The 26252-nt window shown below is 42.9% G+C and overlaps 1 protein-coding gene across 1 annotated transcript in view; it reads right to left on the bottom strand.

Moving 5' to 3' along the window:
* Positions 1-26252, bottom strand: part of cd109 (CD109 molecule) — a 265250-nt gene that overhangs the window by 107813 nt on the left and 131185 nt on the right. The window contains exons 18-20 of the mRNA XM_063054966.1: positions 21155-21281; positions 14052-14169; positions 8736-8849 (exon numbers count right to left, since the gene is read on the bottom strand). Of these exons, the coding sequence (XP_062911036.1) occupies positions 8736-8849; positions 14052-14169; positions 21155-21281 (359 nt within the window). The remainder of the gene's footprint in view (positions 1-8735; positions 8850-14051; positions 14170-21154; positions 21282-26252) is intronic.

Genomic DNA, 26252 nt, shown 5'->3' on the forward strand with positions numbered 1-26252 from the left:
CAACCCAGTAATATTAAAGAATATACCAAAAGTTTATTCAGATACATAAAATGTAAAAGAGAGGCAAGAATGGATATCAAACTACTGGAATACTATGCTGGAGAGGTAGTAATGGTGGATAAGGAAATGACAGATGAACTGAATAAGCATTTTGCATCATTCTTCACTGTGGAAGACACTAGCAGTATGGTGGAAATTCCAGGTGTCAGGGGTCATGAAGTGGGTGAAGTTACGATTACTAGGGAAAAGGTTCTTGGGAATTAGAAAGGTTTGAAGGTAGATAACTCACCTGGACCAGATGGTGTACACCCCGGGGTTCTAAAAGAGGTGGCTGAAGAGATCATGGAGGCATCAATAATGATCGTTCAAGAATCCCTAGATTCTGGAATGGGTCCAGAAGACTGGAAAATAGCAAATGTCATTCCACTCTTCAAGAAGGGAAAGAAGCAGAAGAAAGGAGACTATAAGCCAGCTAGTCTGACCTCAGTAGTTGGAAAGATGTTGGAGGCACATGATAAAATAGGCCATAGTCAGCATGGTTTCCTTAAGGGAAAATCTTGCCTGACAAATACGATGGAATTCTTTGAAGAAATAACAAGCAAGATAGACAAAGGAGATTCAGTAGATGTTATGTACTTGAAGACCTTTGACGAGGTGCCACATATGAGGCAGTTTAACTAGTTAAGAGCCTATAGAATTACAGGAAAGATTCTAGCTTGGATAAAGCAGTCGCTGATTGGCAGGAGGCAAAGAGTGGGAATGAAGGGACCCATTTCTGGCTGGATGCTGGTGACTAGTGGTATTCCACAGGGGTCTGCGTTGGGATGGATTCTTTTTACGCTATGTGTCAATGATTCAGTTGATAGAATTAGTGGCTTTGTTGTAAAGTTTGCAGATGATCAGAATAAGAATCAAAATCAGGTTTATTATCACCGGCATGTGACGTGAAATTTGTTAACTTAGCAGCGGCAGTTCAATGCAATACATAATCTAGCAATCTAGCAGAGAAAAAAATAATAATAATAAATAAAATTTAAAAAAATAAATAAACAAGTAAATCAATTACAAATATTGAATAGATTAAAAAGTGCAAAAACAGAAATACTGTATACTTTTAAAAAATGAGGCAGTGTCCAAAGACTCAATGTCCATTTAGGAATCAGATGGCAGAGGGGGAGAAGCTGTTCCTGAATTGCTGAGTGTGTGCCTTCAGGCTTCTGTACCTCCTACCTGATGGTAACAGTGAGAAAAGGGCACGCCCTGTGTCCTTAATAATGGATGCTGCCTTTCTGAGACACCGCTCCCTAAAGATGTCCTGGGTACTTTGTAGGCTAGTACCCAAGATAGAGCTGACTAGATTTACAACCTTCTGCAGCTTCTTTCGGTCCTGTGCAGTAGCCCCTCCATACCAGACAGTGACGCAGCCTGTCAGAATGCTCTCCACAGTACAACTATAGAAGTTTTTGAGTGTATTTGTTGACGTGCCAAATCTCTTCAAACTCCTAATAAAGTATAACTGCTGTCTTGCCTTCTTTATAACTGCATCAATATGTTGGGATCAGGTTAGGTCCTCAGAGATCTTGACACCCTGGAACTTGAAGCTGCTCACTCTCTCCACTTCTGATCCCTCTATGAGGATTGGTGTGTGTTCCTTTGTCTTACACTTCCTGAAGTTCACAATCAGCTCTTTCGTCTTACTGACGTTGAGTGCCAGGTTGTTGCTGTGGCACCACTCCACTAGTTGGCATATCTCACTTCTGTAAGCCCCCTCATCACCACCTGAGATTCTATCAATATCATCATCAGCAAATTTATAGATGGTGTTTGAGCTGTGCCTAGTGTGACGGGGTCCTGAATTATCCCTTTGAACTGTGCTTTTGAAAAGAGAGAGAGAGAGTTATTTAACACCGACATCTTGTTTTTTAGAGAGGGAGCGAGACAAAGACTGCTCACAGCATGTTTATACTTCCTACAAGGACGCTGCCTGCTTGGAAATTCTTACAGACAGGGAAGGGAGGAGCTGTTTGAGAGGCAGTTGGTATTCAGCACAGGGAGATAAACAGAAGGTCAGATGATAGACCTGGAGACACATGGTTTTGGACACTGAATGAGCTTTGTTATGCCCACAGAAAAGGTGGGTTTTGGAGGATCGATCAGGCAGATCGATCAGTGGCTCTTGCAGTGTGAAAAGAGAGTGACCGGTGGGGAGTTGTTTGTGTGACCAACCCTCGCCTGGGTTGATAATTCCACCACAGAAGAACGGTCCCCTTTGTTGTGGTCACAGTCGTGACTTCTAAAGGATTTCGGAGGACAGCAGGAAGATCGATGGCGTCAGCTCACCTGAAGACTCAAATCTCTCCCTCTCTCTCTCTCTCTCCATCATTACTCAACTCAATACCACAAACTGAACTGAACTTTACTCATCATCGTAAGACCACTTATTTACCTCTAGACTTGAAGAAGCTTGATTATCATATATTTCCACACTTTTATATATATATAATCATTGCTAACCTGTTTTATATATCTGATTTTATATTACTGCATTACATAGTTATTAATAAATAATATTATTTAATAGCAATACTGGACTCCAAAGTGTTTTCCATTTCTGCTGGTTCTTTAACCCGTCACAGGGTATGTGACACTAGCCACACAGTCATGTGTATAGAGAGAGTAGGGCCGTGGGCTAAGCACACACCCCTGAGGTGTGCTAGTGTTGATCGTCAGCAAGGAGGAGATGTTATCACCAATCAGCACAGATTGTGGTCTTCTGGTTAAGAAGTCGAGGATCCAATTGTAGAGGGATGTACAGAGGCCCAGGTTCTGCAACTTCTCGATCAGGATTGTGGGAATGATGGTATTAAATGCTGAGCTATAGTCAATGAACAGCATCCTGACGTAGGTGTTTGTGTTGTCCAGGTGGTCTAAAGCCATGTGGAGAGCCATTGAGATTGCGCCTGCCATTGAACTATTGTGGCGATAGGCAAATTGCAATGGGTTCAGGTCCTTGCTGAGGCAGGAGTTCATTCTAGTCATGACCAACCCCTCAAAGCATTTCATCACTGTCAATGTGAGTGCTACCCAGCGATAGTCATTAAGGCAGCCCGCATTATTCTTCTTAGGCACTGGTATAATTGCTGCCTTTTTGAAGCAAGTGGGAAGTTCCGCCCATAGCAGTGAGAGGGTGAAAATGTCCTTGAATACTCCCGCCAGTTAGTCGGCACAGGTTTTCAGAGCCTTACCAGGTACTTCTTTGGGATCTTCTGCCTTACAAGAGTTCACTCTCTTTAAAGACAGCCAAACATCGGCCTCTGAGACAGAGATCACAGGATGATCAGGTGCAGCAGAGATCTTCACAGCTGTAGTTGTGTTCTCCCTTTCAAAGCGAAGAAAATACAAAGATAGGTGGAGGGGTAGGTAGTTTTCAGGAAGTAGAGAGGATACAAAAGGACTTAGTCAGATTAGGAGAATGGGCAAAAGAAATAGGAGATGGAATATTGTGTCGGTAAGTGTATGGTCATGCACTTTGGTAGAAGAAAGAAAAACGTAGACGATTTCCTAAATGGAGAGAAAACACAAAACTCTGAGGCTTGAAGGGACTGGCCACTCTAGCCATGCATACATTCTTGAGAGTCTAGTTCGCCGAATTCTTCAGGATGCAACAAAAACTTCAGATCTTTCAGATGGTTCAAAAGCACAACTCCTGAAGGAAAATTATAAGCTGGAGATTTCAGTCACCATGGTCCAGTAAAAATACATTTAGTAGATCATTAGTAGTCTTGCAATGCCTACCGAATACGGGCTTCACATTTAAGGTTGACTTTTACTGGGTTGTGCAGCCCAGCCCAGTCACCAAAGAGTCACTTTGCAAGTCAGTCAGCATAACAACGTGCTTGTGAATAAGGAACCTGGTGACTACATGGTTGCCAGTACTGAGATTTACATTTTCTTCCCAGCTGTTGTGGTGAGATTTCAACTAATGCTCTGAGATCATTTGGCCAGAAAGATAAATTATTAGTCTGGGAACATAACCACAGTGATAACACATCAGTGGATAAGAGAAACATTAGCAGGGGATAACAGTACCCCCGTGAGAAACTCATGAGGTCCACCCAGAAGAATGCACACAGATTTCCAGTGTATCAAGTCCAGTAGGGATTGCTCAGATCCTTTGCCATGAGTGTGTGATACAGCACAGGAAGAGGCCCTTCGGCCCATCAAGTCTGCTGACCATTGGCCATCCGTTTAAACCAACCCTACTCTACAAATACATCTGTTTCCCAAACAAATAGTTTGGGAGGGAGAAGATGGTGACACGATGCAGCGCGTGCGGCCGTTCCAAATGAATATCGTTTGTGTTAACTAGGGGGCCGTGCACAATCCTGATTTGATGGAGACAGCCGTGAGAAGCACGGAGGAACACCTGGAGTAACTTCTGAAATGTCCGCTTCGCTGCTGTTGCTACTGTGCGATCGAGAATCTCCGGAGGGAAGGCCCCAAATCCTCGGCTTTGCCTAGTGCCTGTTGCTGGGGCCGGGGTTGAAGCGCTCGGCAAAGATGGTGCTCGATGTCGGAGAGCTGGTCGGAGGCTCGGAGTTTTCGGACAGACTCAGAGTCGGACTGTAGTCGGATGCTTCCAGGATGCTGCATCGGTAAGTTTGCAGCACTGGAGGTTCACCGTCTGTGTGAGATGATGGGACTTTCGAGAGACTTTGAGACTTTTACCGTGCCATGGTCTGTTCTTATCAAATGACGGTATTGCTTTGCACTGTTGTAACTATATGTCATAATTATGTGGGTTTTGTCAGTTTTTAAGTCGGTTAGTCATGTTTTTCTGTGATATCATTCTGGAAAAACGTATCATTTCTTAATGCATGCATTACTAAATGACAATAAAAGAGGACTGCGTGTCCTCATAATCTGTAATCTTAAAAAAGTATCAGGAAACTGCGATGGCCTGGTGGTTAAGGCAGTGGATTTGAAATCCAGTGGGGGTTCCCTGCACAGATTCGAACCCTAATCACAGCGGGTTACACTGAACAGTTGTGCTGAAAAACATCAGCTTTTATTGAATATTGAAAGGCTATTGCATACAGAGTGGATGTGGAAAGAGGAGTCTAGGACCAGCCACAGGATAGAAGAGTGTCCCTTTAGTACAGAGATGAGGAGAATTTCCTTCCCAGAGGGTGGTGAATCTGTGGAATTCATTGTTACAAACAGCTGTGAAGACCTAGTCACTGGGTATATTTAAAGTGGAGGTTGATACATTCTTAATTAGCCAGGGTGTCAAAGGTTACGTAGTGAAAGCAGGAGAATGGGATTGAGAGGAATAAATAATCAGCCATGAGAGAATATTGGAGCTGACTCAATGGGCTGAAAGGCCTAATTCTGCTTCTATGTCTTAATAGTTTTATGGTCTTATCTCCTAATTATGACCGTACTACAGGCTTATTTCAAAGCTTGCACATTAGACTCCGTAAATCCTCATTAATCCAGCATAGTGAGGTAATCTTGACAATCACATGCTGGAGTTCCTGTTGATATTCCATTGACATTTCAGACAGAACTGTTTGGGGTTTTGGTCAACAATTGTGTTTCCCAGAAGACCTCCCTTGTATGAAGTTCAAAGTACGCATATGTCAGCATATACTACCTTGAGATTCATTTTCTTGCAGGCATTTACAGTAGGACAAAGAAACACAATAGAATCAATGAAAATCCACACAGCAAGACTGTCAAACAATCAACGTACAAAAGAAGACAAACTGCAAATTCACAAATGACCCAAAATATAAATAAATAACTAAATAAATAAGACCATAAGACATAGGAGCAGAATTGGGCCACTCAGCCCATCGAGTCTGCTCTGCCATTCCATCTTGGCTGATTTATTATCCCTCTCAACCCCATTCTTAGATTCACTCTGAAGAAGTGTTTTGAGATGTTGGTGGTGAAACATATCAACTCCTGCCTGAGATTGACTTGGATCTGCTTCAATTTGCCTACCATCACATGTCCACAGCAGATACCATTTCACTGGGTTTTCACTCAACTTTGGAATGTCGGGACAGTGAAGATGCCTACGTCAGGATGATCCTCACTGACGTCAGGCCAGCATTCAAAACCATCATTCCCTCAAAACCAATCAGTAAGCTCTAAGACCTTGGTTTCGATATCTTCTTGTGCAACTGGATCCTCGATCTCCTCCGTTGTAGACCCCAGTCAGTACGGACTGGTGAAAACATCTCCTCCACAATCGAGATCAGCACAGCTGCACCACAAAGCTGTATGCTCAGCCCCTGCTCTATTCACTTTATACTAATGACTGTAAGCTGCAAGCAGAGCTCCAATGCCATATTTGAGTTTGCTGACGACACCACAATCATAGGCCAAATCAAAAGTGATGATGATTCAGCATAGAGAAGGGAGATCGAAAATTTCACTGAGTGGTGCCATAACAACAACCTCTTACTCAATGTCAGCAAGACCAAGAAGCTAATTATTGACTTCAGGTCCATGAGCTGGACAATCAAAGGAGGAGATGTTCAGCGACTTTACGTTTTTTGCTGTTATTATTTCAGAGGACCTGTCTTGAGTCCAGCACGTTTGTGCAATCAAGAAGAAAACGCGGCAGTGCCTGTACTTTCTTAGGAGTTTGTGGATTTCAGCATGACATCTAAAACTTTGACAAACTTCTATAGATGTGTATATTGACTGGCTGCATCACAGCCTGGAATGGAAACACCAATGCCATTGAATGGACTACAAAAAGTAGTGGATACAGCCCAGTGCATCATGGGTAAAGCCCTCTGCACCATTGAGCACATCTACACAAAGTGTTGTTTCAGGAAAGCAGCATCCGTTATCAGGGATACCAACCACCCAGAACATGCTCTCTTCTCTCTGCTGCCACCAGGAAGAAGGTACAGGAGCTTCAGGACTTACACTACCAGTTTCAGGAACAGTTATTACCCCTCATGGATTGTCACCTTGTCGCGGTGAAGGGGCTTGTGTGGTCCTGAGATCCCGAGAGCGATGCCGTCTGGAGCTATGCTCCTGGGAAGGTCACCCATGGTGTAAGGTCAAGGGTGAGGTCCCTGACAAAGAACAATCCAACCAAGACCTCAACGGTGGAACAGGCGGTTGAAGTTACTTCGAACTCAACGGCTGTGAAGGCGAATGAAGGCTGCAACAAATCCATCAGCTTCAATCGTCGTGGTTTCCATGCCATTGGAATCAGTTGGTTGATTTGTGAAGTATCGTGTGCTTCTTGGAGTGCAACATCAAGTACACGTTAAACAAATACACGCACAGGCGTCTTCACTCTGTGGACCACTTCTTCAGAATGAAGACCATCATCCTCGACCTCGAGGGATAGCCACGACGATTACCCCTCAATCATCAGGCTTTTGAACCAAAGGGGATAACTTCACTCAACTTTATTTGCCCCATTACTGAAGCGTTCCCGCAACCTCTGGACTCACTTTCAAGGACACTTCATCTCGTGTTTTCAATATTTATTGCTTATTTATTTATTATTAGTCTTTCTTTCTTTTTGTATTAAGTCTATTGTCTGTTGCATGCTGATTGAACGCCCAAGATAGTGTGGTCCTTCACTGGTTCTGTTATTGATATTATTCTATTATAGATTTATTGAGTATTCCCACAAGAAAGTGAATATTTGGGTAGTATATGGAGACATTTATGTACTTTAATAATAAATTAAATGAACTTCAAACCTCTTCTGCCTTCTCTCCATAACCTCAGATGCCCTGACTAATCAAGAACCTATCAACCACCGCTTTAAATATATCCAGTGACTTGGCCTCCACAGCTGCCTGTGGCAAGGAATTCCACAGATTCACACCCTCTGGCTAAATAAATTCCTCCTCCTCATCTCCATTCTAAGATGACGCCCCTCTATTCTGAGGCTGTGTCGTGTGACAAATATGTGCTATTGTACACGTGAGAGATAAAGCTAATCTTTTCTTTATTTTCTCATTTGCAGGAACACAGTCCTTCACAATCTCTGTGTGCCCTCAGTTCTGGCCCCTTAGACCCTCGCCATACTTCAGCATGTAATTAGAACAGCCATGACTATGCAAGGAATGATGGTCACCTTATCGTGGTTGGCTGTTCTGTTCGACAGTGACAGGAAACCTGTGCGGGAGAATCTTAATCCTTTGTGCACTGGATCAGTTTTACTCTCTCAACTTCAGAGGACCAATCCAGAGCTGAGAATAATTGCCACAACTGGGGTCTAACAAAGCATTGCTGAAAGGCCCTCTTGGCCATTGGATCTCACGTAGATCTCAACTGCCCAGTCCACCAGAGCTGACCTTTGCATGCTGAGACAGGCACCTCTCTCTCCCTCACCAGAGTATGAAGCCCGACAGCTGACCTCATCCGGGTTTACCCGCCTGTAAGGTAGTGTAGTGGGGTGTGGCCGCTCTCACGTGGAAAGAGCTACTTGGAGACACAGGTGCGAGCTGAGTGTCTGGTGGGGGCCAAAGGTGACTGAGCTGCCCTAGAATGGACATGACAAGCCCTTTCACCAGAGGTGCTACCCCTCCCTGAACACCCCAAACACCCCTGTTCACCTAAGAGAGATCTACTAAATCATGAAGTGTGTAGATAAAGTCAAGGTTCCAGAGTCCACACTCAAGTTTATGATTATGAGTACATCTCATTAATTCCTGAGACATGGAGCTTAAAGCAGACAGTGTCCTTACCACCAGCGTCTGTTCCAGGTAGTTGAAGATATTTACTTCCAGGATTAGTTGTTCCCCTCTGGTCACAGAGTATGGGAGGTTTAACTCCAGAAAGAAAAACTTGAAGACCTCCAGCTGTTGATCAAAGAGAGGGGACAGGTTGTCATCCACATTTAATTAAATCTCAGGCCACAAATTTAATTGGAAAACCAGCCTGTAACCTTTCTCACCTTTGAACTTCTTTTGCACTATTTATTTTGCAACAAATAATAATTTTCTTCTGGTATTGCCCTGTACTGCTGTCACAAAACAGTGCATTTCATGACATGCCAGTGATAATAATTGTGGACTGTGGACTCTATTTCACATTATGATATGTTTCTGTTTTCTGCTCACTCCTTTCTCCTGGCTATTTTGTGTGATTTTGATCAGGGCAGGATAGCTCTGCGCCCTGAAGTTAACAAGTGACAGAGAGCTGGATCGGACTGAATATGCCTGCACTGGTTTGATGATTTGTGGTTGGGTCTCTTATATTCTGTGTTACTCACTCATCTTTTTTTTGCCATTTGCATGATTTATTCTTTTTTGTGCATCGGGGGTTTGACGTTGTTTCCATGAATGGGTTCCATGACATTTCTTTGTCTTGCGGCTGTCTGTGGGAAGATGAATCTCAGGGTTGTGTACTTTAATAATAAATGAACTTTGAATCATTGACCACAAGAGCATTTACTTACCAATTTTTTTGCAATTTTATGTCTTGCACTGCAAAGCAACTAATTTCATGTCATATGTCAGTGACTGACTGTGATTCTGCATGCAGAGTCTCGTGCTGAAAAGTCGACTCTTTATTCTTTCCCATTGATGCTGCCTGACCTGCTGAGTTCCTTCAGCATTTGTGTGTGTTGCTCGGATTTCCAGGACCTTCATATTTTCTTGTTTTGTATGTGTTACTTCGATTCTGTATGAATCTTTTCCTCAATAACATTGCGTCTGGCGCCATCTAGTGGGAATATTGTGTATTAAACCCCCTACAGTGTGGAGAACCTTCAGGTAGAGATGCGTCAATGGAGAGGAATAAACAGTCGGCCTTTCGGGTCAAGTTGTCCTGTTTATTCTTTTTCACAGATGCTGCCTGGCCTGCTGAGTTCCTCCAGCTTTTTGTGTGTGTTTCTCCAATTTTTCATGAATCCTTTCCTCAATAACCTTGAGTCTGGAGTCTTGTGGGAATATTGGATATTACATCCCACTGGTGAAGAGAACCTTCAGGTAGAGAGGCTACATCTATAGTTGACCTTACGGGTCAAAGCGTCACCTGTTTTTTCTTCTCCATAGATGCTGCCTGGCCTGCTGTGTTCCTCCAGCATTTTATATGTGTTGCTCAAGATTTCCAGCATCTGCAGAATATCTTGTGTTTATAACCTTCTCATAGACATGCATTGGATTCCAGACTGCATTATGCCAACCAAAATTTTATCCAGTATGTTATGAGAGTGAATGGGGTTGTTTTATGATTTTTTTTTTCAGTTCAAGCTGGTAAAACCTGCAGTACGGGCATAGCCAAGCACCTCGTTTCTCAATTGCCAGGAACTTTCGGACTATTTCTGGAGGTTCACATATTGCTGTGTAGACCTAACTGTTTTATTCTGTTATGTAGTGGCTTTGGGATGATATCAGTTGTAGGTATTACTACTGGGACAATATATACCCTGTTCATGTTCCATTCATTGTCTTCCATTTCCCTCTTTTGATTCAGCCTATTTCTGGTGTTTTTCACTTACTGATTTCAGTATGTCATGTGTGCTTGGAAAGGCTAACTCTATTAATTAAGTTGTTCTTGATTGTTTGTTATATCTGGATGTTATTATCTCTAGTAATGGATCAGTCGTAATATAATTTGTAGGACTCTGACCCTAAAACTGGGTCAGGCTTGTATTTATAGTAAGTTATGGTGTCTTTTATGAGTTTGTATTCTGAAGCAAGATTTTGATGAATGGTATTTGCCGCTTGATTGTGCCTGTGTAAGTAATTAAATTGAATTAAAGTGCTGCAGGATCCTGTAATGCATTGGATTGCTTCTGGTTTCTTTTTGCATTTTCTACATTTATCATTTTCAACTGGTTGGTCTTCTATTTTATATTGTTGATACTTTTTGTACTAGCCACCTGGATCTGTATGCCGAAAGGAACCCCTCTGTGTCTCCAACTCTGAGCCAGGCACTCGACGCTACCTTGTTGACATTTAGTCTGCTCAGATTGTGAAGACATCTTCCATGGAGGTTCATGCTCTTCAAATGGTTAACTTTTTCTTCTATAGTGATCATTTCTTCATTTTTCTGGATTGTGCTCTCATTTAAGTTTAGTGGTGTGTACTTCTTATCAGAATTGCATATGCTCATGTGGAGAGCTGAATCCTGTTTTCATTGATGAAAATGTATCCTTCGAAGTTTTATCTAACTGTTGTGTACATTTTTTGTGTCTGTTATGCCTCTTCCTCCTTCTGTCCCAGATAGTGTTAATCTAAGTGTATTCAAGTGTACGTAGTGTTTTCTAAATTTTGTCATTTCTGTTCTTAATTTCCTGTGTGAATGGTCCAGATCAGTTTCAGACCAAGATATTATGCCAGAAGAATATCTTAATATGGGTATAGCAAAAGTGCTTATTGCCTTTTTTTTATGTTTAATGTTGAACTCTGTTTGGCAGATTTTCTTTAGCCTTGAAGAAAATTCTGTCAAAAGTTTTCCCTTTATCACACTATGATCCAATCTTTCATAAGAGCCAGACTCTTCAATTGTGACCACATCCCCTCTGCAGTCAACCCAGTGTGATATCCCAGATACTTGTGTTTCATATTTATCCATTGGTTGCATTGTATATCCTGCTGCTCAGTTTTATATTCTACTAGCTGTAACACACCTTTCTGTATTTTTTATGTTCTGAACTAATCCAAAGTTCATGTTTATATATTTCAAAAATAGTCCTACCATCTGAATTCATTGTTTTAGCCTTACTGATGAAGTGTAAATTTCAAATCATCATAGGAGTGTCAAGGTATAATTTGTTGTGTTGTTTCTGATTTGATACCCTATTTTTGTCTGATTTAGTAAATTAGAGAGTGGGTTTAGACAAAACCGTAGTGGGCGTAGAGTCACTCTAAAAATGCTTCGATTTACTTTGATAACAGCGGTTGTTGTTTTCTAGTTGTTAATAGATAGGTTGATTATAGTACACTTATTATTGTTTTTTCTTTTTGTATTTGTTCAATAGTTCAATAGTTCCATTTATTATCAGCGAATGTATACAATACACAACCTGAAATTCTTACTCCCCACAGAGCTCCTCAAAATGCCCAAAGAATGAATGACAGAAAAGGTTAGGATTTTATTCCTAGGAGAGCAAGAGAATGAAGGAAGATCTTATAGTGGTATACAAAGTTATGAATGGTATAGATGGGAGGAATGCAAGCAGGTTTTCTTCACTGGGGTTGGGTGGAAAATAGAACTAGAGGTCATAGGTTAAGAGTGAAAGGTGAACTGTTTTGGGAAGCTGAGGAGGAGCTTTTTTACCAGATGGACACAGCTCAGCTTATCACAAAATCCAGCCCCCACTCCATGGTCTCAGTCTACATGGACACTGCCTCAGTAAAGCAGCCAGAAAAATCAATGACCCCACCCACCCTAAAAGCCCATATTACTAGGCTCAAGGACAGCTTCCATCCCACTTTTATAGGAATCCAAATCAGGTTGAATATCATTGGCGTACGTCGTGCAATTTGTTGTTTTGTGATAGTAGTACATTGCAATACATAATCATAAAAACTATAAATTACAATAAGAAATATATTTAAAGACTTAAATAAGTAGTGCAAAAAAGAGAGCAAAAAATATTGAGGTAGTGTGGATGGGTTTATTGGGCATTCAGGAATCTGATGACAGAGGGGAAGAATCAGTTCCCAAAGCACTGAGTGTGGTTCTTCAGGCTCCTCAATGACAGCAATGAGAAGAGGGCATGTCCTGGGTGTCAGAGGCTCTTAATGACGGATGCTGCCTTTTCGAGGCATTGCCTACCTCAGCATGGTCCCTCATACCATCCTGTCTGCCAGTATTTTCTCTGTAAGTGTAACATTATATTCTGCATTCTGCTTTCTGAAACTCAAGAAATCCTGCCGATGCTGGATATCCAGAGCAACACACACCTCTGCTCCATCTATAAAAAAAACATAATTTCCTGGTGGCCAGCCATTTTAATTCCCATTCCCGTTCCCGTTCGAACACGTTGGTCCAAGGCCTCCTCTTCTGCCATGATGGTGCCACTCTCAGGTTGGAGGAGCATCACCTCGTAATCCAGCCAGGTAGCCTCCAATCGATGCATGACATTGACTTCTCCAACTTTGGTAGATTCTCCCCTCCCTCTTTCTTCACCTTCAATTCCCCACTTTGGCTTCTTACCTCGTCTCTTCACCTGCCTATCTCCTCCCCTTGGTGCCCCTCCTCCTTCCCTTCTTCCCATGGTCCACTCTCCTCTCCTATCAGATTCCTTTCTCTACAAGCCCTTTGCTTTTTCCACCAATCAGCTCGCAGCTTCTTATTTCATTCCTCTGCCCCCTACCCACCAGGTTTCCGTTATCACCTTCTACCTTGTCCTCCTTCCCCTCCCCCCACCTTATTCTGGTATTTTCCCCCCTTCCTTTCCAGTCCTGATGAGGGGTCTCAGCCCAGAATATCGATTGTTGATTCATTTCCATAACACAAAATAATCTACAAATGCTGGGATAAAAGCAACACTCACAACACGCTGGAGGAACTCAGCAGGTCGGGCAGCATCCGTGGAAACGATGAGTTGACGTTTCGGGCCAGAACCGAAACGAAGGGTTTCACCTTTCACTCTTAACCTATGACCTCTAGTTCTATTTTCCACCCAGCCTCAGTGAAGAAAACCTGCTTGCATTCCTTCTATCTATACCATTCATAACTTTGTACACCACTGTAAGATCTTCCTTCATTCTCTTGCTCTCCATTCTCAGGGCCCTGACGAAGGGTTCCGGCCCAAAACATCAACTCATCGTTTCCACGGGTGCTGCCCAACCTGCTGAGTTCCTCCAGTGTGTTGTGAGTGTTGATTCACTTCTATAGATGCTGCCTGGCCTGCTGAAACCTCCAGCATTTTGTGTGTGTTGTTAAGTATTTTTAATAATTTTCGTACTTCCTCAATCTACTTACGTATGGAATGATCTGTCTGGATGACAGGCAGTAAAAAGCTTGCCACTGCATCTCAGGACATTTGACAATAATGAACCAACAACTATTACCAAATGACCCGCAGGAGGTTGAAGAAGACTCACCTGTGCAGGTATAGTCGCCAGCTGAAGGCCTTGGTTTTTGGAAATGGCGAAGGCACTGGCCGTCCAGGTAGTGAGGGAGTCGGGGACTGTCCCCTGGATGCTGATCTCTGAATTCGGACTAACAAAAAGAAAACAATATTGGAATAACAGTCAGTGATCAGGGCCAAGTCTACATGAGTGGGAAGCTTTCTGTTGGGTGTGTGTAAAAGAACATGGAGGTCATGGAACTGGAGAAACAGCTTTTAGATATTTAGATCAAAGAACTTCTGCCCCAAAGTAGAAGCTGACTGATCTCAGTATCTAATAATAGTCGTAAGATTCTGGGTGGCGGGGTGGAGATACGTCTCTACCAAAGGAGGTAAGGTGCTTCTTCTCTCCGCTAGCCTGCCGGTCACCCTTGGGCAAGGTGTAGCACCCGCTTAGCCCCCCAATTAGGGCTCATCTGAAGCCACGGAAGCAGGTGGTAGGTGCACGTAAGATCAGCTGGCGCATACCACAAGTCCTGGTTGTGTGAGCACTGATGCCAGGCAGACAACCTCTGAAAAGCATCCTTCCAAAGTGTAGAATGCATCAACATCTGCCTTGAAGCTCCATCTGCTTAATACAGAATGATTCCGGAATGAAAGGGTTAGCATATGAGGACAGATAAATGCCTGTTGGCTTGTACTACCTGGAATTCGGAAAAATGAGGGGGGATCTTATTGAAACCTATCAAATGTTGAAAGACCCCAACAGAGTGGATGTGGAACGGATGTTTTCTATGGTAGGAGAGTCTAGGACCGGAGGGCACAATAGAAGGAAGTCCGTTTAGAATGGAGATGAGGAAGGATTTCTTTAGCCAGAGGGTGGTGAATCTGTGGAACTTATTGCCGCAGATAGCTGTGGAGGCCAAGTCATTGGGTATATTGAAGGCAGAGGTTGATAGGTTCTTGATTAGTCAGGGCATGAAGGGGTATGGAGAGAAGGCAGGAGACTGAGGCTGAGAGGGAAATGGGGGAGTGACTCAATGAGCCAGTTGGACTAATGGTGCTTCTATATCTTAAGGTCTTACGGTTCTCCGATGTCCATTGCCCACCTCCTGATTTTCACGAATACTTCTGTGAAGCAGCATGTCCTAATTTTGCTCTGGAACATCTAAGCCCATGAATCCCATCACCAAGAAAGACAAGGACAAGAGGAGCATGGGGATACCACAGTGTTCAGATTCCCCTACAAGGCATATGTCTTCCTGGCTTGGGAAATTGGATCCTTCAATGTCACTGTGTGAATACTCCTGACCAAGCTGTTTATGGGAGCCACAAGCTATTGGATCTGGAATTTTGAACCCAACATCATAGAACATACCATGTTGTAATGCTCTACAGTCAGTATCTAATTTTTAAGGTACAGGAGTGGAACCAGGTGTGGTCTTCTGCTGCCATAGCTCATCCACTTCAAGATTTGCTGTGTTGTGCATTCAGAGTTGCTCTTCTGCAGACTACTGTTGTAACATCTGGTTGAGTTACTGTCACCTTCCTGTCAGCTTGAACCAGTCTGGCCATTCCCCTCTGACCTCTATCATTAACAAGACACTTTCTCCCATAAAAATGCTGCTCACTGGATTTTTTTTTTTCGCACCGTTCTCTGTAAACTCATAAATCTGTTTTGAGTAAAAATTCCAGGAGGTCATCAGTTTCTAAGATACTCAAACCACCCCATCTGGCACTAACAATCATTCCACAGTCAAAGTCACTTAGATCACATTTCTTCCCCGTTCTGACCTTTGTTCTGAACAACAAGTGAACCTCTTGACCATGTCTGCATGCTTTTATACGTTGAGTTGCTGCCACATGATTGGCTAATTGGATATTTGCATTGACGAGCAGGTGTACAGGTGTATATAAGAAAGTGGCCACAGCGTGAATGTTGTATATTCTATTCTCTTATGGGAGCCTCGTTCCATCCATAAGATACAGGAAGACAATTAGGTCATTTGGCCCATTTACTCAACCCAGACATTCAATCATGCTTGTTTTCTTTTCAACCCCATTCCCATCTTCTCCCTGCAACTCTTCATACCCTTACTACCCTGAATCTTTACCTTAAATGCACCCAGTGACTTGGCCTTCACTGCTCTTTTTGGCAAGGAATTCCACAGATTTACCATGATGTGGCTGAACAAATTGCTTCGTGTCTCAATTCTAAAAGGGCATCTCTTTATTCTGAGCCTGTGCCTTCAGGTGAGACACTGTTAATAATGAAAATATCCTCCCTGTGTCCACTCTATCCAAGTCTTTCAGGATCCAGTACATTTCCCTAAGATCCCACCCCCTCATCCTTCTGAACTCCTTCAGACACAGACACAGAGACATCAAACACTCCTTACACATTAACCCTTTCGTTCTCAAGATCATTCTTGTGAACATCATCTAGACAGTCTCCAGGGCCTGCACATCCTTCCTTAGATATGGGGCCTAGAACTGCTCACGATATTCAAAAAGCCATCAAACCAGTTCCTTATAAAATCACAGCAGTACATCCCTGCCTATCTCCCCATAAGACTATCATTTTATCTCCTTTTACATATAAAATCAATATCTGAGAGGTGAAAAATCTGGCTGAGTGGTGTCTCAAATATAACCTCTCACTCAATGTCAGTCAGCAAAACCAAGAAATGATTATTGAGTACAGGAGGAGGAAACCAGAGGTCTGCAATCTAGTCTTCATTAGGGGTATCAGAGGTGGAGAGGGTCAGTAACTTTAAATTCCTGAGTTTTATCATTTCAGAGGATCACTCATGGATCCAGCACGTGTGTTAGAAAGAAAGCATGGCAGTGCCTTTGCATTCTTAGAAATTTGCCAAGATTTAGTATGTCATCTAAAACTTTGATGGGATTCTATAGATGAGTGATAGAGAGTAGATTGACTGGTTGCATCGCAGTATAGAAGAAAAACAAGTCCCAAAAATGGAAGAATGGAAGAGCCTTCAGGAAGTAGTTGACACAGCACAGTCCATTACGCACAAAGCCCTCTCCACCACTGAGCACATCTACATTCAGTGCTGTTGCAGGAAAGCAGCATCCATCATCAAGGACCCCCACCATCCGGGTCATGCTCTCTTCTCACTGCTGCCATCAGGAAGGAGGTTCGGGAGCATCAGGACCCACACAACCAGGTTCAGGAACAATTATTAACCCTCAACCATCAAGTTCTTGTACCAGAGGGGATAACTTCATTCACCCCAAATCTGAACTTGTTCCTACAACTTCCGGATTCACTTTCAAGGGCTCTTCATCTCATATTCTCAATATTTATTGAAAAGAAGCTCAGGGTTGTATATGGTGACATGTATGTACTTTGGTAATAAATTTACGTTGCATTTTTGAACCTTTGATCCTGCCCCCTCCAAACCCACTGGGCTGATGAACCCAACCATGTTGGTCTTTCTCTCCACTTGGTGGTGTAGCTGAAGTTGATTTGGTCAGGAACAGTAAAAACAACCCTCCCCTCCTATAAATCACCAATATCTTCCTTTGCATAAATTGTAACCCATCAATCAGTGGGAGGGTTCTCCTCTTGGTTCCCAATGACCTCAGCTTTACCAAGGCTGTTTGATATCATACTCAATCTAGCGCTGTCCTGGTGCCAAAAGTATCATACTGTTGCTACCCTTGGAACACAATTCTTTGGTCTATGCTTGGAACAAGTCAACAGTGAGATCTGGAACTGAGTAATCCTTGCAAAGCTGGATGTAGACATTGGTATTTTAGTTTATCAGACAAAAACGATTTTGCTTCCTGAATCCTTTAGAATGTACCTTATGGATTTTAGGCTGTTGATCATGAAAATCACCATGAAATTCCCCTATCATGCATCATTTTTAAAATTACCTATATTAGTTATTTCAATTCATCATTCAAGTCAGAACAAGTGATGCCAAGTTATTTTTGTTGGTCCACAAATCAAACAAGTCTTCAATGACAGGCAATTCAAAGAACTTCTAGTTGGACCAGAGAAAATCGTATGGGAGGTGTTAAAAGATGTTGTTGAAAAATTTCTTGGCAACTACAGAGCACCAAACTACATGCAGCTGGTTGGCAACATTCTTCAAGCATACAACATTATGAAGTGCAATATGTTACTAAAGATTCATTTTCTACATTCCCATTTAGACCTCTTCCCTGCAGCACCTGACCGCGTGGTGTACCGATAACAATCTGGCCCTTAACACCCAAATAACCAAGGAGATCATTGTGGACTTCAGGCATGCTAGAAGCCGCACTCATGTCCCCAATTACATCAACAGAGCCGTAGTGGAGCATTTATCAAGCTTCAAATTGCTTGGGGTCCACATTTCAGGTGATCTCACCTGGTCCCTGAACTCCTCCAAACTGATCAAAAAGGCGCAACAGTGCCTCTATTTCTTGTGGAGCATCAAGAAAGCTCATCTCTGTCCCAGGATACTGAGAGACTTTTACCGTTGTACCATTGAGAGCATACTCACCAACTGCATCTCAGTGTGGTATGGCAATTGTCCCGTATCGGACCGCAAAGCACTCCAGCAGGTGGTGAAAACTGCCCAGCGGATTATCGGCACCCAATTGCCCACCATTGAGAACATCTACCATAAACGCTGCCTGGGCAGGGCGAAAAGCATTATCAAGGATGCATCTCACCCTAACCATGGACTTTTTACTCTCCTCCCATCCAGTAGGCACTACAGGAGCCTCCACTCCTGCACCAGCAGGCACAGGAAGAGCTTCTTCCCTGAGGTTGTGACCCTGCTGAACCTCACATCACAGCACTAAGCAGTATTGCACCCATATTGTACTGTCTCAGTACTTTTATATTTGTGTGCTGTAGCACTTACTTTTTATTCACAGTTATTTTGTAAATAATACTATTCCTTTGCACTTCTGGTTAGATGCTAATTGCATTTCATTGGCTTTGTACCTGTACTCGGCACAATGACAATAAAGCTGAAGCTAATGTAATCTAATCAAATCTTGGTGCTGTTAGTGCTGAGCATGGTGAAAGGTTTTATTAGGACATTGCGGTCATAGAGAAATGATATCAGCACAACTGGAATTCATCAATGCTAGTTGATTATTGTTGGTCATTAATGCAAGAAGCCACAGACACCAAGTACAAATGAAACACTTGGCCTCCACAGCCGGCTAAGGCAATGAATTCCGCAGATTCACCACTATCTGGCTAAAGAAATTCTTCCTCATCTCTGTTCTAAAAGGACATACATCTATTCTGGGGCTGTGTCCACTGGTCTTAGACCCTCCTACATTGGAAACATTCTCTCAACATCTACCCTATCGAGACCTTTAACATTCGATAGGTTTCAATGAGGTCACCCCTCATTCTTTTAAATTCTAATGAATACAGGACCAGAGCCATCAAACGTTCTTCATATGATAATTAAGTGCATTATATTCAAAAAAAGTTTATTTCTGGTTTATTGTTTGTTTCACCAAATTCCTGCGTGATACAAGTAGTGTGAAATTATATTTGTGTTCCAGGTCAAGTGGTTTATTATAAACAAAAAAAAAGTTTGAGGAAGCAACGCTTTTGAAAAATGGTTGTTGTCCAGCGCAAACGCGAGGAAATCTACATATGCTGGAAATTCAAGCAACACACACAAAATGCATTCACCAGCATTTTTTGTGTGTGTTGCTTGAATTTCCAGTATCTGCAGATTTCCTCGTGTTTGCGTTTTTAAATCCACTACTGCGAAGGCTCTTCCAGTGATGCCTGCACTGACGAATTTTAAATCTTCTCTTCAATGGGAGTTTAGTGAAACCCTCTATCACTGCTCCCCATAATCTCTTACTATCTCTTCTTTCAGTTCGTCCTCACGAAGGGTCTCGGCTCGAAACATCAACTGTACTTCTTCCTATAGATGCTGCCTGGCCTGCTGCATTCACCAGCATTTTTTGTGTGTGTTGTCCAGTGTTATTGGTGAGTATCTGCCTGGGGTCAGGTCACTGAATTCAGTTTTATAACATAGAGTATTCCAACAATCTGAAATCCCCTCTCCATACTTTCCTCCAATCTCCTTAAAATTCCGCCCTCTTGTATTAGCCATTTCCGCCCTGAGAAAAGTCACTGGTTGTCAACTCTATAAAAGCCTGTTATCATCGTAAACACCTGCATCTAGTCCTCCTTCACTACAAAGAGAAAAACCAAAGCTCGTTCAACCTTTCCTTAGAAAGCCTGGTTTATACTTCTGCGTTAACTGGACGCTGTGACCTACGCAAGTGGCCTACGCGCGTTGTGAGCATTTATATTTGTGTGTTAGTATGTCTGTGTCACTCGGCATTTTGCACACGTCATGCATGCACATTCACCTGCCCGCACAAGGCTTCATGGTCATGGTAGTCTCAGGGTAAACAAGACGCGAGCGTGTTTTTTCGCGCGAAATGTGTCCTCCATAATTTCGGAGGTCTGTAAAGCTTTATGGGAAGCATTGCAGCCAGAGTTCCTTTCCTGCCCTTCAGTCACCCGATGGGAAGCTATTGCAGCGTAGGAGGTAATGCGATGCTACCAAGCGGACCAATCACAGTTGGTGTGTTCTGCATTGCCGCGATGCGCAGTTACATTTTGGGAGAGGTGCGCGTCGCAGCAATGCAAGTTCTCGCATAGGGTTCCGCGTCGGCTCTGCGTAGGGTTTGCGGCAACGCAGACCTTACGGCGACGCGTTGACGCAGAAGTATAAACCAGGCTTAAGATATGCTCTCTAATCCAGGTAGCACTCTGCGCCCTGTCTAAAGCTTCCACCCCCTTCCTATAAATGACGTGACCAGAAATGAACACAATATTCCAAGTGTGGTTTAACCAGCGTTTTACAGAACTGCAATATTTCATCACGATTCTTGAGCTCAGTCCCCCAACTAATGAAGGCCAATGCACTATACGCTCTTAACAACCCTGTCAACTTGCATGGCAATTTTGAGGGATCTATGAATGTGGACTCCAAGATCCCTCTGTTCACCCACACTGCTAAAAATTCTGGCATTAACCTTGCTTTCTTCCTTCAAGTTTGACCTTCCAAAGTGAGTTACTTCACATTTTTCAGGATTGGATTCACTTTGCCACTTCTGTTGCTATCTTACCCAGTTAACATGTCCAACCATATCCAAGTTTCTGGGAAATATGTCCGGACTCTTTGATCTTCTGGCTCTTCTTCAACAGCGTGACTCACGACTTTAAACTCAGCATTGGCCTCAAACATGACTGGGTCTGCAAAAGCAGGGACACAAAGTTAGCAGAGCTCCCGACTTGGTACTGAAAGCATAAGTTTGGCAAGTCAAAGTTATCAGGAAAATCAGATGCTGTGCACCTTTAAAGAAAGTCCCGTTATTGGACCTCTTTGATCTGAAGATTGAAAGAGTACAGTGAAAATTTATAATGATGTTGTTGGGGTACAAGAACCTGAGATACAGAGAAAAATTGAATAGGTTACGGTTTTATTCCCCGGAGCATAGGGGAACAAGGGGAGGTTTGACAGACGGGTATAGATAGGGTAAAGGTAAGCAGGCTTTTTCCCACTGAGCTTGCGTGAGACTAGAACTAGAGGTCATGGGTTAAGGGTGAAAGGTGAAATATTTAAGGAGAACAGCTGGTGAAAGTGTGGAACAAGCTGCCAGTGGAACAGGAGGATGCGGGTTTGATTTTAAAATTTAAGAGAAATTTGTACAAGGACACAGATGGGAAGGATATGGTCCAAGTCAGGGCTGATATGACTAGGCGGAGTAACAGTTTGGCATGGACTAGATGACCGAAGGGCCTGTTTCTGTGCCGTGGAGCTTTGTGACTCCATGACTCTACGAAGTTGAAGCCCTTTGAGTGCCCTTTTACAACTTCAAGTTGAGAAGTTGTGCTTCAGGTTCGGGATCCAAAAGGGACAGAATTAATCAATGCAGTTCCTTTTACTGCTACGGCTTATATATTCTGTCAAATAAAAAGAAAATTGCAATCAGAAGTTGACCCATTCAGACCTGCCCTACCCCGTCATTCAATAAGATCACAGTAAATTCAGTGCCTCATTATTTTTCCAATCTATTTTCTTCTCTGTTCATGAGAACATAGAACAGTATAGCACAGTACAGGCCCTTCGGACCACAATATTGTGCTGACCTTTACCCTGCTCTAAAATCTAGCTAACCTTTCCCTCCTACTGGTTGCAAGAAAAAGTTTGTGAACCCTTTTAGATTATTAGATTATGAGGACATGCAGTCCTCTTTTTTTGTCATTTAGTAATGCATGCATTAAGAAATGATACACTGTTTTTCCAGAATGATATCACAGAAACACATGACAAACCGACTTAAAAACTAACAAAAACCACATAATTATAACATATAGTTACAACAGTGCAAAGCAATGCCGTAATTTGATAAGAACAGACCACGGCATGGTAAAAGTCTCAAAGTCTCTCGAAAGTCCCATCATCTCACGCAGACGGTGAACCTCCAGCGCCGCAAACTTGCCGATGCAGCATCCTGGAAGCATCCGACCACAGTCCGACTCCGAGTCCGTCCGAAAACACCGAGCCTCCAACCAGCTCTCCGACACCGAGCACCGAGCACCATCTCTGCCGAGCGCTTTGACCCCAGCCTGGGCAGCAGGCAAAGTCGAGGATTTGGGGCCTCCCCCTCCGGAGATTCTCGATCGCACAGTAGCAGCGGCAGCGAAGCGGGCAGTTCAGAAGTTACTCCAGGTGTTCCTCCGTGCTTCTCACGGCTGTTTCCATCAAATCCAGATTGTGCACGGCCCCCTAGTTAACACATACGATATTCATTTGGAATGGCCGCGCGCGCTGCGTCGCGCCGCCATCTTCTCCTCCCTCCTTGCACTAATTACTCATAAAACGTAGCTTGATCTTCATCTAAGTCATAATAATAGGCAAACACAATCTGCCTAAACAACTAACACACAAACAACCGTACTTCTTCTTGTCAATACTGAGTACACTATTTAATCAATCACAGGCTAGGTTTTAAAACGTATGTGAACCTCTGGGGTAATGCCTTCTACAAAAGCTGTTTGGAATCAGGTGTTCCAGTCAATGAGATGAGATTGGAGGTGTGGGTTATAGAGGTGCCCTGCCTTATAAAAAAGGCACACAAAGTCGAGTTACTGACAGAGCCTGCTCTTCTCAAGAAAGGTATGTATGTGCACCATTCCTCAATCAAAACAACTTCCAGAGGACCTTAGAAGAAGAATTGTAGAGATGCATGAAGCTGGAACCAGGCTACAAAAGTATTTCTAAAGACCTGAATGTAAGAGAAATTGTCTACAAATGGAGTAAATTCAGTACTGTTGCTACTCTCCCTAGGAGTGGGTGTCCTGCAAAGATCACACCAAGAACACAACATGCAATGCTGAAGGAAGTGAAAAAGGACCCAAGGTAACAGCTAAAGACCTGCAGAAATTTCTAGAAGTTGCTAAAGTCTCTGTTCAGGTGTCCACTATAAGAAAAACACTGAACAAGAGCGGTGTTCAGGGAAGGACAACACAGAGGAAAGCACTGCACGTCTCAAGTTTTCAAAGACCACCTGGATCTTCCACAATGCTTCTGCGACAAGGTTCCATGACAGATGAGACAAAAGTTGAAGTTTTTAGCAGAAATGCCTACCACAATCTTTGAAGGAAAAAGGGCACTGCACACCAACACCAAAACCTCATCCCAACTGTGAAGCATGGTGGAAGGAGCACCATGGTTTGTAACTGCTTTGCTGCCGCGGGCTGCCTGGATAACTTCAAACATTGAAGGAACAATGTATTCAAAATTGTAATGAACACATTTTATAGGAGACTGTCAGGGTAGCAATCCGTCACCTGAAGCTTAAGAGAAGTTGAATAATGAAACATGGCAATGGTACGAAATACAAGAGTAAAGCAACAACAAAATGGTTTTTAAAAAAAGAAAATTCATGTTTTGACGTTTTGGAATGGTCAGACCTTAACCCAATTGAGATGCCATGGCATGACCTGGAGGGCTTTTCATGCAAGGTATCGCAGAAATATTAATGAACTGAAATAGTTTTGTGTGGAGGAATGGCCTAATATTCCTCCTTGCCATTATGCAAGTCTGTTCAGCAGCTACAGGCAATGTTTAGCATAAGTTATTGCTGCTAAAAGAGGTTCTACCAGTTATTAAATACATTGGTTCACATATGTACTTTTCCAGCCTGGACTGTTCAATAAAGACATGGAGAGTACAATTGTTTGTTTGTTATTAGTTTAGGCAGACTGTATTTGTCTATTATAGTGATTTAGATGAAGATCAGACCACATTTTATAAGTAATTAATGCTGAAAATGAGGTAATTGCAAAGGGTTCATAAACTTTTTCTTGCACCAGTACATATCTGTGTCATCCATGTGCATATTTAAGAGTCTTGTAAATGCCACTATAATGAATGGACCATTCCTGGCTGTGTATTCCACACCCACCTCAAACTTACCTCTGACAAACTCCCGATACTTTCTTTAAATCACCTCCAAATTATGCCCCCTCATATTAGCCATTTACACTCTGAGAAAATGTTTCTAACTATCCACTCAATATATGCGTCTTATCATCTTGTACACCTCTATCAATTCACCTCTCATCCTCCTTCGCTCCAAAGAGAAAAGCCCTAGCTCGCTCAACATGTGCTCATAAGACATTGTCTCCAATCCAGGCAGCAGCCATGTGGGCGAAAATGCCTTGTTAATGAGAGAGGTCGGAGGAGAATGGGCAGATTAGCTCAAGCTGACAGGAAGGTGACAATAATTGAAATAACAACAGATTACAAGAAGAGTGCTATGCAGGACTTTTGTAACTTTGAACCTTGAAGTGGATGTGCTACAGGAGTAGAAGATTATAATATGTTCCACTCCTGTACCTAATAAAATGGCCACTGAGAATTTATATCCCATGATCTCTGAGGATCTGGTCTCCCCTCTATAGGAGGGATGTTGAGGCTTTAGAGAGGGTGCAGAATAGGTTTGACCAGAATGCTGCCTGGTTTAGAGGGCATGTGCGATCATGAAATGGTGGATATATTTCATGGTAGAGAAGAGAAGGTAGCGGCGCGACGCAGTGAGCAGTGGCCACTCCGGAATGAATATCTATTACTTGTCAAGTAGGATGCCGTGCACAATTCTGATTTGATGGAGACAGATGTGAGAGCACGGAGGAACATCTGGTGAAACTTCTGAAATGCCTGTTTCGCTGCCGCTGCTACTGTGCGATCTAGAATCTCCAGATGGGAAGGCCGTGAATCCTCGGCTTTGCCTGTTGCTTGGCGGCTGGGGCCAGGGTCGAAGCGCTCGGCAGAGATGGTGCTCGGTGCTCAGTGTCGGAGGGCTGGTCGGAGGCTTGAAGTTTTCGGACGGACTCAGAGTCGGCTGTGGTCGGGTGCTTCCAATGGTGCTGCATCGGCAAGTTTGCGGCGCTGGAGGTTCATGGCAGGGAGAGTTTCTCCCTTCTACCGTCTGCATGAGATGATGGGCTATTGGGACTTCGAGACTTTTTTTTACCGTGCCCATGGTCTGTTCTTTATCAAATTACGGTATTGCTTTGCACTATTGTAACTATATGTTATAATTATGTGGTTTTTGTCAGTTTTAATCTTGGTCTGTCTTGTGTTTCTGTGATATCATACTGGAGGAACATTGTATCATTTCTTAATGCAGGCATTACTAAATGACAATAAACAAGGACTGAGTGTCCTCATAATCTAATAATCTAATATTTGAGTTGCTTTCTATGGAGCAGCAGAGGGCGAGGATAGATCGGATAGAGGTTTATATGGTTATGAGTGGCGTAGATAGAGTAGACAGGGAGTATCTTTTTCTCAGGGTAGAAATGTCTAATACCAGAGGGCATGCATTGAAGGTGGGAAGGTGGGGAGAGTTAAGTTCAATGGTGGATGCCAGGAATGTGCTGCCTGATATGGTAGAAGAGGTAAATACTAGATATTTTAATAGATGTTTAGATTGGCACATGGATGTAAGGAAGATGGAGGGATATGGACATTGTGAAAGTAGAAATGATTCACATTTGGGGCTTTTTTGATTTAGAAATCAGATTATTTGATTGCTAATTTAGTTGGTTTGGCACAACATCATGGGTTGAAGGGCCTGTTTCTTTGCTGTACTGTTCTACGTTCTATGACACAGAATTCAAAATGTTCATGATCTTCTGAGATGTAAAAATGTT

Source organism: Mobula hypostoma, chromosome 8, assembly GCF_963921235.1.
Source record: "Mobula hypostoma chromosome 8, sMobHyp1.1, whole genome shotgun sequence".
Classification (NCBI taxonomy): domain Eukaryota; kingdom Metazoa; phylum Chordata; class Chondrichthyes; order Myliobatiformes; family Myliobatidae; genus Mobula; species Mobula hypostoma.